At 48.2% G+C, this 15,305-nt stretch overlaps 1 protein-coding gene across 1 annotated transcript in view; it reads right to left on the bottom strand.

Annotated features, from left to right (window-relative positions):
• Positions 1–15,305, bottom strand: part of NAV2 (neuron navigator 2) — a 401,022-nt gene that overhangs the window by 70,858 nt on the left and 314,859 nt on the right. The window contains exon 15 of the mRNA XM_060019685.1: positions 5,282–5,420. Coding sequence (XP_059875668.1) covers positions 5,282–5,420 — 139 coding nt within the window. The remainder of the gene's footprint in view (positions 1–5,281; positions 5,421–15,305) is intronic.

Raw genomic sequence — 15,305 nt, 5'->3', positions numbered from 1 at the left:
TCCTTCAGCATCCAAGAGGGAAGGCAGGGAAACAGCCACACTCAAGGAGGAAGAGGGCCTGGAAGATGGGAGAGTTCTCCCCTGAGGGCCCAGGTTCCCCAGAGACTGAAGAGGGGAGGCCAGTCTTCTGAGAGCGAGAGGATGGAACCAAGGCGCTGAGGAACGAGGTGCAGCCATGGGGCGGGAGGTGGAGGGAAGAGCGTGGGCTTGGGGTCGGACAGACTTGAGGTCAAGTACTAGGTGCTGCAACTCCCTCCTGTGCTGTGTGTGACCCTGAAGGAAGTGGCTGAGCTTCTTTGAGATTGTTACCTTGTGCGTGAAACAGGGGTGATAACAGACAGGTGTCTCAGAGAGCTGACGGTGGGCGCAATGAGCTCAAGGTGGAGGGACTCAATTTTAACAGTGGCTCTTTTGTCACCAACTGTCCCCCCTCTGAAAATCTCCGGCACTTTAGCATTTAATCTATTTCTGTCTTGCATTAAGGTGAACAGGGTACTTGTCTTTTGTGCTCTTAGGCCACAAGCCTCTAAGAAGCCAGAGACACTGCCGTCTTCAAGCCCACACCATCCCCTGCGGACTGAGATGCTACACTGGCTAAAGTCTGAGTCCCAGTAATAACAGAAACTAGGATCAGCGTCAGCATCATTATCTGCCGCCTTTCTTACTGGGCACTGGGTGCCTCTGCACACATTATTAGCTCATCTAATCCTCTAAACTTGCACTTTTATCTGTATTTGACAGACAAGGAAAGCACAGGTGTGAAGAGGAACGGTAACTTGCCTCAAGTCAGGAGCAGCAGGACCCAGCAGGTGGCACAAGGGGTGCCCCACCCACACCCCAGCCAAACCCTATCCTTACGTCCAGACCATCACCCGAGAGCATCCAGAGAGCCCAGGATTACTCAAGGTCACACAGGACAGGAATCCTTGCCACAGAATTCAGAATTTTGTTCCTTCAGTAGCCAAAAGTAAACTCACATGGAATTACCACTTTTTCCCCCTTGTATATTTTATTAAAATTTCAAAGGCAGTGAAAATGAGAGGAATCTTGACATATGCCTTTTTTGTACCTTGGCACCTGGAATGGAACCTTCCACAGACTGAGAGAAGATGCCGAGTCACAAGGACAGGAAGAGATAGATGAAAGGGATGTGGGGAAGTGATGTTCATGTGTGAGAAGTCTTCTGCCACCAACACACTGTCCCAAAAACAAAATGCTGCAAAACTTAAGACAAAATGCTCTGACAGGGCTTCCCTGGTGGCGCAGTGGTTGAGAGTCCGCCTGCTGATGCAGGGGACACGGGTTCGTGCCCCGGTCCGGGAAGATCCCACATGCCGTGGAGCGGCTGGCCCTGTGAGCCATGGCCGCTGAGCCTGCGCATCCGGAGCCTGTGCTCTGCAACGGGAGAGGCCACAGCAGTGAGAGGCCCGCGTACCGCAAAAAAAAAAAAAAAAAAAAAATGCTCTGACACTACAAAGAAAGGACATGAATAACAGTCAACTTTTGGTTCCTGACATGAATGGAGGAAAGAAGCAGAGGTATAGGTAATATAGAGGAAGGAAGGAAGGAAGGAAAGGGAAAAAGGAAAAGGAAATGGAAAGGAAAGGAAACAAACGAAATGAACCATCTGAGCAACTACTGAGAATTAGGTTCTGAGGGAATTCCCTGGAGGTCCAATGGTTAGGACTCAGCACTTTCAACTGCAGAGGGCCGGGGTTCAACCCCTGGTCGGGGAACTGAGATCCCGTAAGCAGAGTGGCACAGCCAGAAAAAAAAAAAAAGAAAAAAGAAAACGAATTAGGCTCATTTATCTGAAAGCATGTTCAGATAAAGAATGTCCATATCGCTCTCACACTCACCCTTCAAGATAAGCCTAGTTACCGTGATTTTATGTAATCACGGGGAGGCAGAGGCTTGGAGAGGTTGAGCTTATCCAAGGATGCCACAGAGCTAGGAGCTCAACCCTGACTTCAAAGGCCGTACCTTTTCCCTGACACTGCAGCCAGACTCACCAGCTCTCCTGGAGAAAGTTGGTCAAGAGGCTGTCAGACCCCAGGCAGGGAGATGCTTTGCCCAGAACACTGAGAAGCAGTGGGTATCTGGGCACGAGTGCCCCATCAAAGACCCTCCCCGTGCTCCTCGACATCCTTGAGGAGACAGTCACTCACAGACTAAGGGGACTTCCATCCCCCAAGGACCGCTCCTCTGTTACCGGCTGCCGCCTCTCTCAAGCAACTAAATGAGGCTGCTCCTCAGGCTTCCAGACGACAGCTCCCCTGTTCCTTAGATGTACTTCCTTTTGGCTGGTCTTCAGAGGCTTTTCAAATAAACTCAGGCAGGCAAGCTGTCCTCAACATGCTTTCCCAGTGGACACACTGGGCTACTTCTTCCTGCCTTTCCATGCCTCGCCTGGGATGCTTTGTGCTGCCCATTTGTCCAGGGAAACCCATATGTGATGGGAACCTGAATGAGCCCCGGGGAGGATGGCAGTGCACACCTTCCCGCTGTGTGACGCTGCCCCGAGAGGAGTGATGGCCCCTAGCCTTCCTCAGAGTGGTACAGGGGAGGAGGGGAGAAGGCTGCAATTTATGTGGATTCAGATATTTGGAGATGCTCCCTGGACAGGAACAAAGGAATGCCAAAGAAACCATCTCAGCAGGACTCTTTGTAACTATGGGTGCAAGTCTACATTTATTTTATTCCAAGACCTACTTGCTTAATTTTTATTTAAATATTTTAAACTCAAGTAGTTGTAGAGCAAAAAAACAACCCAATAAATAGTAAATTCTTTTTTTTTTTTTGCGGTACGCGGGCCTCTCACTGTTGTGGCCTCTCCCGTTGCGGAGCACAGGCTCCGGACGCGCAGGCTCAGCGGCCATGGCTCATGGGCCCAGCCGCTCCGCGGCATGTGGGATCTTCCCGGACAGGCACGAACCCGTATCTCCTGCATCAGCAGGCGGACTCTCAACCACTGCGTCACCAGGGAAGCCCAATAGTAAATTCTTTACAACCCTTGATGTTATCTTTCTGATCTTGGTCAAAAGACATGCTTGTGTAATATTCTTGAAGCTTTTCTGATGTGACATTTGCTAAATGAAAGCAAAGAGCTGGTCAAGGAGGGGGGGGGGCCTTGACAGTAACCAAATTCAAATGTATCATTTGTAAATCCCAGATGGTTACTCTGTATCAACGTGGAAAACAGATTCTAACTCCAGGTTTGTGGGAAGGGAACAAAGACAAGGAGACTGTTCCAACAATGTTTTGTTGGCTCAGTGAGCGTTTTAGGAGCAAGCTTCTTCCTACCTTGCACGTAAACAAGAGAGAAACCTCCTGATTTATAGATCTCTCTCTCCTCTCTGTCTCTGTCTGTCTCTCCTTCTCTCTTAGTCCCCCAGCTCTGTATCTAAGAACTGTCTAGAAGCTTGGTTGTTGTTACCTTGAAATTAAAATGAGTCTCGGAAAAAAAAAAAAAAATTAGTGTCCACAAGGAAAGGAAAACGGTGGATTTTTTTTTTTTTTGGCTGTGCCCCACGACATGCAGGATCTTAGTTCCCCAACCAGGGAATGAACCTGGGCCACAGCAGTGAAAGCACCCAGTCCTAACCACTGGACCACCAGGGAAGTCCCGGAACCTGTGGATATTAGAACATTTGGCAAGTGGTAGGGACACAGTCGGGCTGGGTGTTTCTAACTTGTGTCTAATAACTAATTAAACAGTGATCAGTTGGTGGTGTGGCTTAGGGGTTTTTTTGGTTTTTTAAATTAACTTTTATAAAATTGAGGTATAACATTCATATACCGAATGTACAATCTTAAGTATATAATTGGAAGAAATTTTCTGAAATTAACGCGCATAACTACCCCTCAGATCAAGATGTGGCACATTATCAGTACCCCCCAAATCTCTGGGCTCCCTTCACTTGGGTAGTTTTTTTTCCCTTAACCGCCACAACCCACCCTTGTTTGCCAATGATAATTAGAAATTCAGGCTAAAAATGAAAACTCAAGAAGTCATAGGCAATCCCAGAGGCAACACCTAATAGATTTCATCAGGCAGCCTGTGTTTACATTTCTGTGGTACAGAATTAATCCCACACTCTGACACATCCTTCATTTAGCCCTGTCCTCAAAGAGAAAGATACCTTTGAAAGCAAAGAGATTCCCAAAGCAGCTCCTATCTGTCCAGAGTGAGACAGAGCGGAGAAAGGAAGCGGATGTGAAAGGAAGGGAGTGAAAGAAGGGGCTGTGTCAGCTCTGCCCTCAAAAGGTCCCTCTGGGAGACTCCATCCCCATCAGACCTTCACATGGGTTCACCCGAGGCAGCGGGCGCCACTGGTGGGAGGGACTCATCCTGAAAAGGATTCCAGTCCATATATGCCAGTGCCACTGTGGGGACTGGCGGTGAGGATGGCAACTCGCTTGTCCACTAGTAAAATGGGCTTATTAGAACCAATCCCCCTGACCACTGAGGGATGCTATGAGGGGAAGCAAACACACCTACACAAAACTGCTTTGGAAGCACTGCATCTGAAACACTAAACCAGAGAGTTTAAAGCAGGGGTTGGAAACTCAAGTGCCTCAGGACAGGCAGGTATTTGAAGGGTGTAGCTGGTTGGCACACAGCGGCATGGGCGCCCTGTCCAAAGGCGGGGACACCTGGACATCTGTTGGTTGTGGAGAATATAGACTCTGGGAGGCGATATCTTCTGATTTTTCAAGAGAAACCAGAAGCTCACTATCATGTGAAGTGATGAACTTTAAAAAACTTGACATGCCACCCCATTTAAAAGAAGAGTGATACTGTGGGCCAAGTACAATACACTGGCAGGAGGATACGACCCACAGATCTGTTGGGACGTACTGGTCTTCCAGCCCAGGCTTCTTAACGTTCTTCCCACCCCAGCACTCTTGAGGGATCAGACGAATGCCATGGGCGCGCACTCCAGACTAAGAACGGCCAGTTGAGTCCAACATCCTTTTTCTTTCTTTTTTTTCCAAATAGATGATGAAACTGAGGTCCGGGAAGGAAACAGGATTTGCCAAGGCCACCACAGTGAGAGCGGTGAGTCTCCCCACTCCCGTTTAGCGTACCCCGATGCTGGACCCCACCCTCTCCCTGCAGGTAGAGGACAGAGTGAAGACGTAAGAGCACAGGCATCAAGCAGGAGGTCGGGCCTCATCTCACGGACCTGGAGATTCTGTGCACCCCAAAGAGCCCCCTTGGCCCACAAGCCCAAGGCTCTCTGCTGGCAGGGGCTCTGGGAGGGACCCTGTTCCTTACCTGGACATCCAGGCTCTTACGCGAGGAGGCAGGCGTGTTGGCATAGGAGCCGATGGAGGAGCTGGTGTTGATGTCATCCGTGCTGAGGTTGTCTATGGTGTCGCTGATCCCGCTGCTGACGGAGCTGCTGTCATCCCAGCTGCCAAGACAAACACAGCCTGAGCACCAAGACCTCACACTGCGTCAGCTCAGCAGCGTCTGATGATACAGACAAGTGTGTACCATCCCCGAAGGCTCCGGTGTCACAAAGCCCCAGACAGAGCTCCTTTGCCTCTGATGTGACTCATCTTCAAGGGTGCCATCCACCCGTTTCGTCTGGCAGCTGGGTGAAGTGGCTGATGTGTACCTTCCCCTGAAGGGCGGGCACCTCCCTGAGCAGACGTGGCTGGACACCTACACCCTGCCTACCCCATCCTCAGCTTCATCTCGGGAACTTCAGAAAGGCCAAGGGCTACCTGCCAGGCCTAGAGCCAGCGGAGGAGCAGTGGGTTTGGGGGCTGGAGCTGACAGTGGGGCAGAGAAAGAGACAGCAGTGGCACCCTCCCTGGGGCTCAGAGCAGGAGAAAGAACTGCTATGTGAATTCCCTGGACTCCACTCCTGGAGCAAAAAAGCCAAGGGAAGGAAAGTGCAAAAGTCAGCAAAACCCACCAACTCCATTGGCAGTTCTAACTCTAATAATGTCCCAGGATGCATCGAAAATAGAGTCCATTTCTCAACCCTCAACTCCATCGAGACCATCGTCCCCCACCATTCAAGTCAAATCTCCAAAAGCAATAGTTTGCTTTTTTCTTCTGCCTTGCCTCCTGCTTCCCAACACCAAGACATTCAGTCAACCCCCAGGTCCGCCCGCCTCTGCTTGCAGAATCTCTCCCAGTGTGCACGGCCCTCCCCGCCCCTGCGCCCTGCGCCCCCAGCTGCTTAGCTCTGCCTAGGTGACTGCCAACAGGCCGGCTGCGCTCTGTGCTCCTCGTCTGCTCCCAGACCATCTATCCTCCCCACGGTGCCAGAAAGATCTTTGTGAAACACAAATCAGATCTATTGCTCCACTGCGTCAAACCCTCCAGCGGCTTCTCAGGGACCCAAACTCTGTACTCTGGCCCTCAAGACCCTGTGATCCAGCCTCCCCGTCCAGTCCTGTCTTGGGCCCCCCTCCATCGCTCACTGGCTCTGGGTTTTCATGTTCAAGGCTTTGCATTTACTGTACCTCTTCTTGGTCACCTGTCCCTTCTTCTTTCTCACTTGAAGAGTCACCTCCCCAGAAAGGCCGTCCCTGGTCCCTCTATCTGCAGTGCCACCTCCAGCCCCCGCCCGGCCAGCATCAAGCCGGTTGCATTTTCTCATCTATTTGGTTGCAGGGTGGCAGATACACAGCAGGTGCTCAATAAATACTTGCTGATTTAGACACATGGCAGTGGGAAGTTGAGGAGGCTATAAAGTAAGCTTCCACCATCAGTGTAACACTGCTGTACTTGATCGAGTGACAAAAGGTAAGGATTACTGTTTTCCTACTGTACAGGTGGAGAAACTGAGGCTTAGAAAGGTAAGGCGCCTGGCACAAGGTCAGACTGTAAGAGGTGGAGCAGGACCTGGATCCAGCTGCCCCAGCTTCAGAGCCACCCTCTTTTTTAAAAATAAATTTATTTATTTATTTTTGGCTGCGTTGGGTCTTCATTGCTGCGTGCAGGCTTTCTCTAGTTGGGCGAGCGGGGGCTGCTCTTCACTGCCGTGTGCGGGCTTCTCATTGCGGTGGCTTCTCTTGTTGCGGAGCATGGGCTCTAGGCGTGTGGGCTTCAGTAGTTGTGGCTCAAGGGCTCTAGAGCACTGGCTCACTAGTTGTGGCTCATGGGCTCTAGAGTGCGGGCTCAGTAGTTGTGGCTCACGGGCCCAGTTGCTCCGCGGCATGTGGGATCTTCCCAGACCAGGGCTCAAACCCGTGTCCCCTGCATTGGCAGGCAGATTCTCAACCACTGCACCACCAGGGAAGCCCGTGATTCACAATTTTTAAAGGTTATACTCCATTTATAGTTATTATAAAATATTGGCTGTACTCCCTGTGCTACACAATATATCCTTGCAGCTTATATATTTTGTACATAGTAGTTTGTACCTTCTAATCCCCTACCCCATCTTGCCCCTTGCTTCTTCCATCTCCCCACTGGTGACCACTCGATTGTTCTGTGAGTCTGTTCCTGTTCTGTTATATTCCCTAGTGTGCTGTATTTTTTTAGATTCTACATGTAGGTGCTATCATATAGTATTTCTCTTTTTCTTTTCTTTTTTTCTAAAATAAATTTATTTATTTATTTATGGCTGTGTTGGGTCTTCATTTCTGTGTGAGGGCTTTCTCCAGTTGCAGCGAGCGGGGGCTGCTCTTCATCGCGGTGCGCGGGCCTCTCACTGTTGCGGCCTCTCCCGTTGCGGAGCACAGGCTCCAGATGCGCAGGCTCAGTAGTTGTGGCTCACAGGCTTAGTTGCTCCGCGGCATGTGGGATCTTCCCAGACCAGGGCTCGAACCCATGTCCCTTGCATTGGCAGGAAGATTCCCAACCACTGAGCCACCAGGGAAGCCCTCTCTTTTTCTCTCTGACTTATTTTGCTAAGCATGATGCCCTCTAAGTTCATCCATGTTGTTGCAAATTGCAAAATTTCATTCTTTTTTTATGACTGAGTAATATTCCATTGTATGTACATACCACACTTTTAGCCATTCATCTGTTGATGGACACTTAGGTTGCTTCCTTATCTTGACAATTATAAATAATGCTGCTGTGAACATTGGGATGCACGTATCTTTTTGCATTAGTGTTTTTGTTTTTTTGGATGTATATCCAGGAGTGGAATTGTTCTGACACTGGCGTTTCTGAGGCATCAGGCTGCCGCTGTGCAGGCCTTTCAGTGAGGCACAGCTCACCGTGGAGGGTTGAATGGTGGAGTAATGTGGTTAAGTCAATGCATCATCATCACACAGCCCTGGGTGTAGATACTGACCCTGCCACTCCTGCTCTGGGATATGCTAGCCTCCCGAACCTGGGCTTCCTCCTGGGGAAGTGGGCCGTGTCGTATGCCCGTGTGCACTGAAAATTGATGTAATAGAGAGCCGTCTGGCATCACAGTAAAGAGGGTGGCTCTGGGACTTCCCTGGTGGCGCAGTGGTTAAGAATTCACCTGCCAATGCAGGGGACACGGGTTTGATCCCTGGTCCAGGAAGATCCCACATGCCACGGAGCACTGAAGCCTGTGAGCCACAATTACTGAGCCTGCGCTCCGCAACAAGAGAGGCCGCGACAGTGAGAGGCCCGCGCACCGTGATGAAGAGTGGCCCCCGCTCACCGCAACTAGAGAAAGCCCTCGCACAGAAACGAAGACCCAACACAACCAAAAATAAATATAAATTAATAAATAAAAAACTAAAAAAAATTTGTGAATCACTATGCTGCACATCTGAAACAAATAATATTGTACATCAATGATATCTCGAAAAAACAAACCAAAAAAACCAAACTACAAAAACGAAATGCCGATATCTGAGATTTAGAAAGCCAGGAGCTCCCCATACTCCCCCAAGTAATCAAGAGGAAGTTTCAGTTTGTTCCACCAGCTTGTAGGATGCCTGTCTCAGCTCTACTGATCAGGCAGGAAGACAAGGCTTAGTGGAAACCTGTTTTCATCACCTTTCCCTTCAGCCCGCCAATGTGGCTTCCTAAAGCCCACCTGGAGGGTCCCACGCAAGTGCAGGGGAAACATGCAAAGGTGGTTCTCAAGTAGGGAGGATAAAGGCAGGAAGTGTGAGGGCTCAGGAGAGGACTTAGGATGAATTCACAGGCCCTGCAGCAGCCCGCAGCTCCGGGTCTTAGCCGGCTCCCCCCCTGTGATGACACTGCTTTGGCCTGGGCTCCATCCGGTTCGGAATCCTCCTTTAAGGACTTCTCCAAATGCTCTGGCCCACCCTCACAGTCCCCTCCTCTGAATCCCCACAGTCTTCCGCATTTGGGTTCATTCTATGCACTCCTGCAGTTTTCTAGCTGTTCTCCGTATGATGGTCTGTCCTACTTTCCAAGCATATGCAGGGGTCTGCTTCGTGATAGTAACAAGTGCATCCCAGGTGTCAGGCATCATGCCAGGTGCTTCCGATACATCACTTATGTCTCCACTCTTCCTATCACACCTGTAAGGGACCTATTATCCTCCCCAGTTGACAAATGAAGAGATCAAGGCTGAAAGAACAAGTATTTTGCCCAGTGCCGTGCAGTCCACTTTGGCATTGGGCTTGAGACGCTGAATCGTCTAATTGCAGAGCACGCGCTCCCTCTGGCCTGCATCATCCGATTTTTCACAACAGCCGCTGGCTGAGTACTTGCCAACATGCCAACTCTACAGTATCTGCACGTATTCTCAGCAACGTTCCTACTCCCTCACAGGTGGCCTTGCTTCCTAATGAGGAAGCTTGAGGCCGTGAGAGCTGCCGTCCAGGGCTCTCTGCAGATGCATGGCAGAGCCGGCAGTGAAGCCCTCCCTGACCCTGAAGCCCACCTCCAGAGCAGTGCTGCCACAGCAATGCCAGCCTCACATCAACTCCATCTCCAGGCACACAGTATGTGTTTATTAAACACCTCCTGACTGAACTCACGTACAGGAGAGACGGGCAGGGCAAGTTCTGATGCAAAACGCAGCCCCAGCAGTGGATTCTGAGCCCGGCTCCCTCCCACTTCAGCCTCTGACAAGTCACAACTTCCTTGCCTCGGTTGCCTTATGGGTGACACATGGATGACACCACCAAGGCTGACAACTGTGGAAGGCTCTGCTGGGAAAAGGGTGACGTAACAGATGAGAAAGGACTCTAATCCACCCTCATGATGAAAAGAAAATCCCATGAGTCTTTAATTGCATCTGCTCTCTAGGGTTAGCAATTTAACGTATCTAAAATTTCCCATAATCCAACGAAGAAGAAAGAGGACAGCCAAGAGACAAGTGGGGCTGGAGGCGAGGAAGGAAGGAACTTAGTAACAGATGCCCATGAATCCAAGCCCCAGATTTTTTTGCTTTGAAATTGTACCCGCTCCTCCTTTGTGGCCTTTCAACACTGAGATGCTGTTGCAGAGGGGCATGTGGCACTTATCACACACACGATTCTTCCCACGTCAGTGCCCAGAGCATCATGAGGCTATGATGAGATTACAGGAAGTCCTTGAAACTGAGCTGGCCCAGAAGGGGCGAACCAATGATCTACCCCACAGAAGAGTGGAGAGGGGAAATTAAGGAGGAGGAAGGAGCAGCGACACAAGGGAAGTCCATGCTGAACAAGAGCGGCCTTGGTGTCCCCCAGGGCTGTCTGTGTGTCAGAAACCAGAGCTGTCCCCACACTCGGAAAACCAGCCATGTCTCCCTCACTTCTGGATCTTTGGGGACACTGACGGATCTATCTAGATATAAAATCACTTAGCTCCAACTTGTCCTTTCTCTAAAATTCAGGGTATTATAAATGGCCATGAGCCACCAAGATCAAGGTCAGTGAGTTCCAAGAAGCATCCTAAGGAAAACTGGGTCCATAAGATGCTCTGTGATAACAATGTGGTCCCAACAAGAGAACGTGGGGTATGCTAGCCCCCTCTTAGAGATTCACGTTGTCCAGGAACTTCTTCACGGTTACAAAGTGCTGGCACGAGCTCTTTAACTTTGCCTAAAAGAGCACTCCCCCCACAGGAGATGCTGAGAATGACACACAGCTCTGGAAGGAATGCAAAGGAAGCCTAGAGCTGCCTCTGACCCACTGGCCCCTTCATCCTTACCTGCCTTAGAAAGCAGTTAGCCCAGAGGCAGGGAAGCAGAGGCAAGAGGAATGACATCACATGAGCTCCTGCATCCAGTCAGTCCAGAAGCCAGAAGCCACTTCTGGGAGACCAAACAGTGAGAACTAATAAAATTCTTTTCTTTTGCTTAAAACGAGTTTGCTTAGGTTTTTGTCACTCGGTATACTTGTGCTAACTACTGGGGAATTGCAATTTGTTTCTAAAATGACTCCAGACATGTGGTTGAGAGTCAGACAGGAAAAATGTGGAAAGCATGCAGAATTCATTCAGGCAGTAAGGACATTAGTTGAATCCAATCAAGTGGCAAAGGAAATTAGGTACAACCTGGGATGGGGTACAAGTCTACTGACCCAAGTCGGGCGATAAATGTTGAAAGAGGTTACAAAACATGATTATGACTCAAACTTGAAAGAAACCCAGAGGATTTGTGTTTGCAGTGAGGTGAAACAAAATTCCAGGTAAGAGGCTCGAGGGACCCAGATGACATGGCAGAAAGAACTACAGTGTCCTCAGCCGTGGCTCCAGAACAATCGTTCTGGACTATGATTGGACCATTCCTGCATCCTGCCCTTGAATCTGATTGAGAAAAACCACATGATGGTTCTGAGCCCACCCGAGAGGATAAACTTCCTCCCCTCAGTTGGGAGTAAGTGACTTTAAATCCTGGGAAAGTTTCAAAAAGATGAAGGGAGATAATGAAATAAATCCTAACATTAATACTTAAGTTTAGGGTGAAAGCTTTGTGATCACTGGGGTGATCTCTCTATATTTATAATATTTAAAAAAATATACGAGACTCTAAAAAGAATAGTCTTGTGATTCGAACCTAAATGAGTACTGATTTTTGATTTGAGATGTTTAAGATGAAAGATTTAAGAATTGGATTCAGACTGCAAAAAAAATTGAAGTGTTTTGGACAAACTGAAGTTATAAATGTCATAAATTATTTGATTTGCAAGGGTTGTTTAAGTGCTTAGAAAGATTTTGCTTGTTAGCCTGCTAAAGTCTACCCCATCCAACATTTGGAGAGCATGAGGAAACCAGGTATGTTAAGTTTACGAATGCAATCTGAAATATTCAAGGAGGGAAATCCCTGGTGGTCCAGTAGTTAGGACCTGGCATGCTCACTGCTGGGGGCCTGGGTTCGATCCCTGGTCGGGGAACTAAGATCCCACAAACCTCGCGGTGCAGCAAAAAATAAATAAAATAAAATATTGAAGGAAACTTAATTATCCAAGTTTGCCAACAGTACTAATTAAATTCAAGTCTGAATTAATAAAGTACTAATCAAATAACAAGTGGAAACGTTCTTAATGCATACAAAAATACTTGACTTACAGATAAGATTTATAAGAAAACAGGTTTCAAAATTAAAATGTCAACAGTTGAATAGTAAAACCTAATTAATTCTAAGACATTCTTTTTGGGTACAAAAGCGTTCCTCAGACATTTAGAAAAATATTAAAGCAGATTTCATTTTGTGAGTGAATGAATGATTTTTATATGAACGACCAGAAGAATAAATGAACACAAGACAGCATCTATTCTCTTCACCAGTCTTCCCGTTTCACTTCACCTTCACTCTATATTGTAAGACTGCCAAGACTACTCCAAAAGTCTTAGTGGAAACAGCATTGTGCTCAATAGCCTTGGGAAACAAGCAGAACTCTGGGGGCCTCCTCCTGCCTCGGGTTCTATCATAGGAATCTAAAAGGCAAGTGGGGCCCACAGCTTGGCTGGTTCCCGTCTTTTTTTTTTTTTTTTTAATTTCAAAACAGCATATGATGTTTATGTCCTATAAATTCTTTGGCTGGGACATCTAGAGAAATGGCAAGAAGATGCTTCCACTGACTCCTCAGAACCATCAACACAAAAAGATCATTTCCCCTCCAGATCACAGCCATGTCCCTTTTTTTGTCCTCAATGAAAGGTCCTCCACTGGTGGTCATATCAGGGCACAACTGCAGTTATAAGTGATCAGATTGGAAGATGACCTTCACCTATTTTTGCCAGTGGGTGGGCAGAAAGAATTCCACCAAACATTTGCTATTTTTCTTCAAGACTCCTAAACTCAACGTTTTTGAGTCCCGAGCCAGGGGACTTGAATTCATTTTGCTCACCTCACCCCGTCAGCCAGCACCCTCTATGTGCCAGGCGCCACGTGAGGTTCCGGGGGGGGGTACAGTGATGACTCAGTTGTCCCCACCCTTGACCGCAAAGCCAGTAGATGTGACAGGCAAGAACACATAGCTCAGACACAAAGGAAAATGTAAAATGGGAAGGTCAGCAAAGGAAACTGCACTGGTTTCAGACATTTCTACAGCCTTCAATAGCCCGTCAAACCACCAGCCAAGTGCCGGCACAAGGCAACAGACGGCAGCATGGCAAAGCCCAGGCCCACCGATGCTCTCTGCTATGCTGCGCTCTCCTTCAAGGCTTGGAAGTGGCAAAGCCAAGGAGCCACGAGAGCCAGGCCCTGGCCCCAGCCCTCCCCAGAACTGCTTCCTATTAGAGTTTGGACATTGCACTTACTCTTAGTTCCCAGTCTCTCATGAGGGAGGTGGATGCAGCCATCCCAGAGGTGCTTTCTAACTGCCATCCTGGGAGCTTAAGCTCAGAGAAAAGCTAGTAGAGGCAAAGGGGCACTGAAGGTCCCCCCTGGTCAGAGCATCTCCTCTCATTCAGTAAAAGCTACCAAAGGAGTAAACTGCACTTCCTAGTTTCTGGGCTTCTTCGTGGCTGATTTCACCCCTTAAATGATTATCTTTAAAGCCCACACTGAGTCTTTCAAGTATTTGGAATAGGTGCTAATATCTTATACACAGGAGATGATTTCTTAGCCCTGAGTTGTAACTGCTCTCTTTAGACAGACACGTGCTTTCCCATTTGACTCAACCCCCCATCTGAGCCTTTGCACTCACATACGCTACCTGACTGACCCGGCAATTTGAGTTTGAGACCCTCCTATAGAGGCATTACAACCCAATGCACAAGAGGTTCTTCATGAGACCACTGTTTATCCACAGAGGAATAAGACGCAATCTTACCTAATACTTAAAGCCACCATTGGCGGTGTTTACCAAATGCCAGGCACTGTACTAGGCACGGTACGTGGATTATTCCACCTCCCATTTTCCACTGGATGAACCGAGGCTAAGAGCCCAGAGCTCATCAGGATAGGACTCAACCAGGGTCTCAATGCCTCTCGTCAGAAAGAGAGTACCTGTAGGTCAGCTTCAAAGTCTCTGTCTGCTAACCAGCAGAATCTCAAAAGAACCTCGACTGGTTGACAGCAACCAAGTATAATATCAGTGAGACCCCATGTTGGCCAAGACACCGCATTTTAACCAGAGCCAAGGCTCTCCAAAGTGACCAGAAAATCCATTAAAAAATGGAAAGGCCCATAAGACAAGGAGATCCAGTTTCAGAGTCTTACAAGAGATTCTGACATCACTGTGTCAGGAATTCAAATGCCACTCAGAGGGCTTAAAGCACAATTTTAACAGCCCAAACACAAGCTATCTGCTATGAAAAACGCAGGTGAAAGAATCATAAATTATTCCAGCCTCTCACACTCCCTGTTTTCCTCACTGTTGTAGGGAGTTAGCATTCCATACAACCAAGGAAGAGTAACCTGCTTTCACCAGACCCTCCTGAGAAATCACCTCTAATTTGGACACATTTTTAATATTGAGCTCTTCTGGGGAGTATCTTGATATATCAGGAATCTGTAATGGTTCTGAATTAACGTGATACTATATTTACAACTTCATCTTCCATGAAATAAAAAGGCAAAACCGAATCCCAAGGTTAGAGGGATGATTAAACAGATTTTTCCACTAGGATTTACACACCCAGGCATAAGGAATCCTGGCTTTCAGGAAAAGACTCTGAAAAGTTACTGAAGGATCTGGAGGGTCATTACACTTTCCAAATGGACTCCCTGTGAGATAATGTTGTTTATGTAAGGGAAAGACAAGCTTAAATGATGTGAAAAAAATCAGATTGCAGATAAATATTAGTTCTCTGCTCACTAATAAACCACAGCAGGTTAGCAGAGATGAAGTACTGTAACTCTGGTTCTCAAAAGCAGCCTTCACAAAGCAACGGATCCTAATCCCCTCTCCCTCAAAACCCCAAGGGCTGGGTCTACTTCCAGAAGGCCCTCACCGTTCTCAGAAACAGTCTGGACAGCCCTGCCCCCGCCTCTGACTCT

Source organism: Delphinus delphis, chromosome 8 (assembly GCF_949987515.2).
Source record: "Delphinus delphis chromosome 8, mDelDel1.2, whole genome shotgun sequence".
Lineage (NCBI taxonomy): Eukaryota > Metazoa > Chordata > Mammalia > Artiodactyla > Delphinidae > Delphinus > Delphinus delphis.
This window is presented reverse-complemented; position numbering and strand designations above follow the sequence as displayed.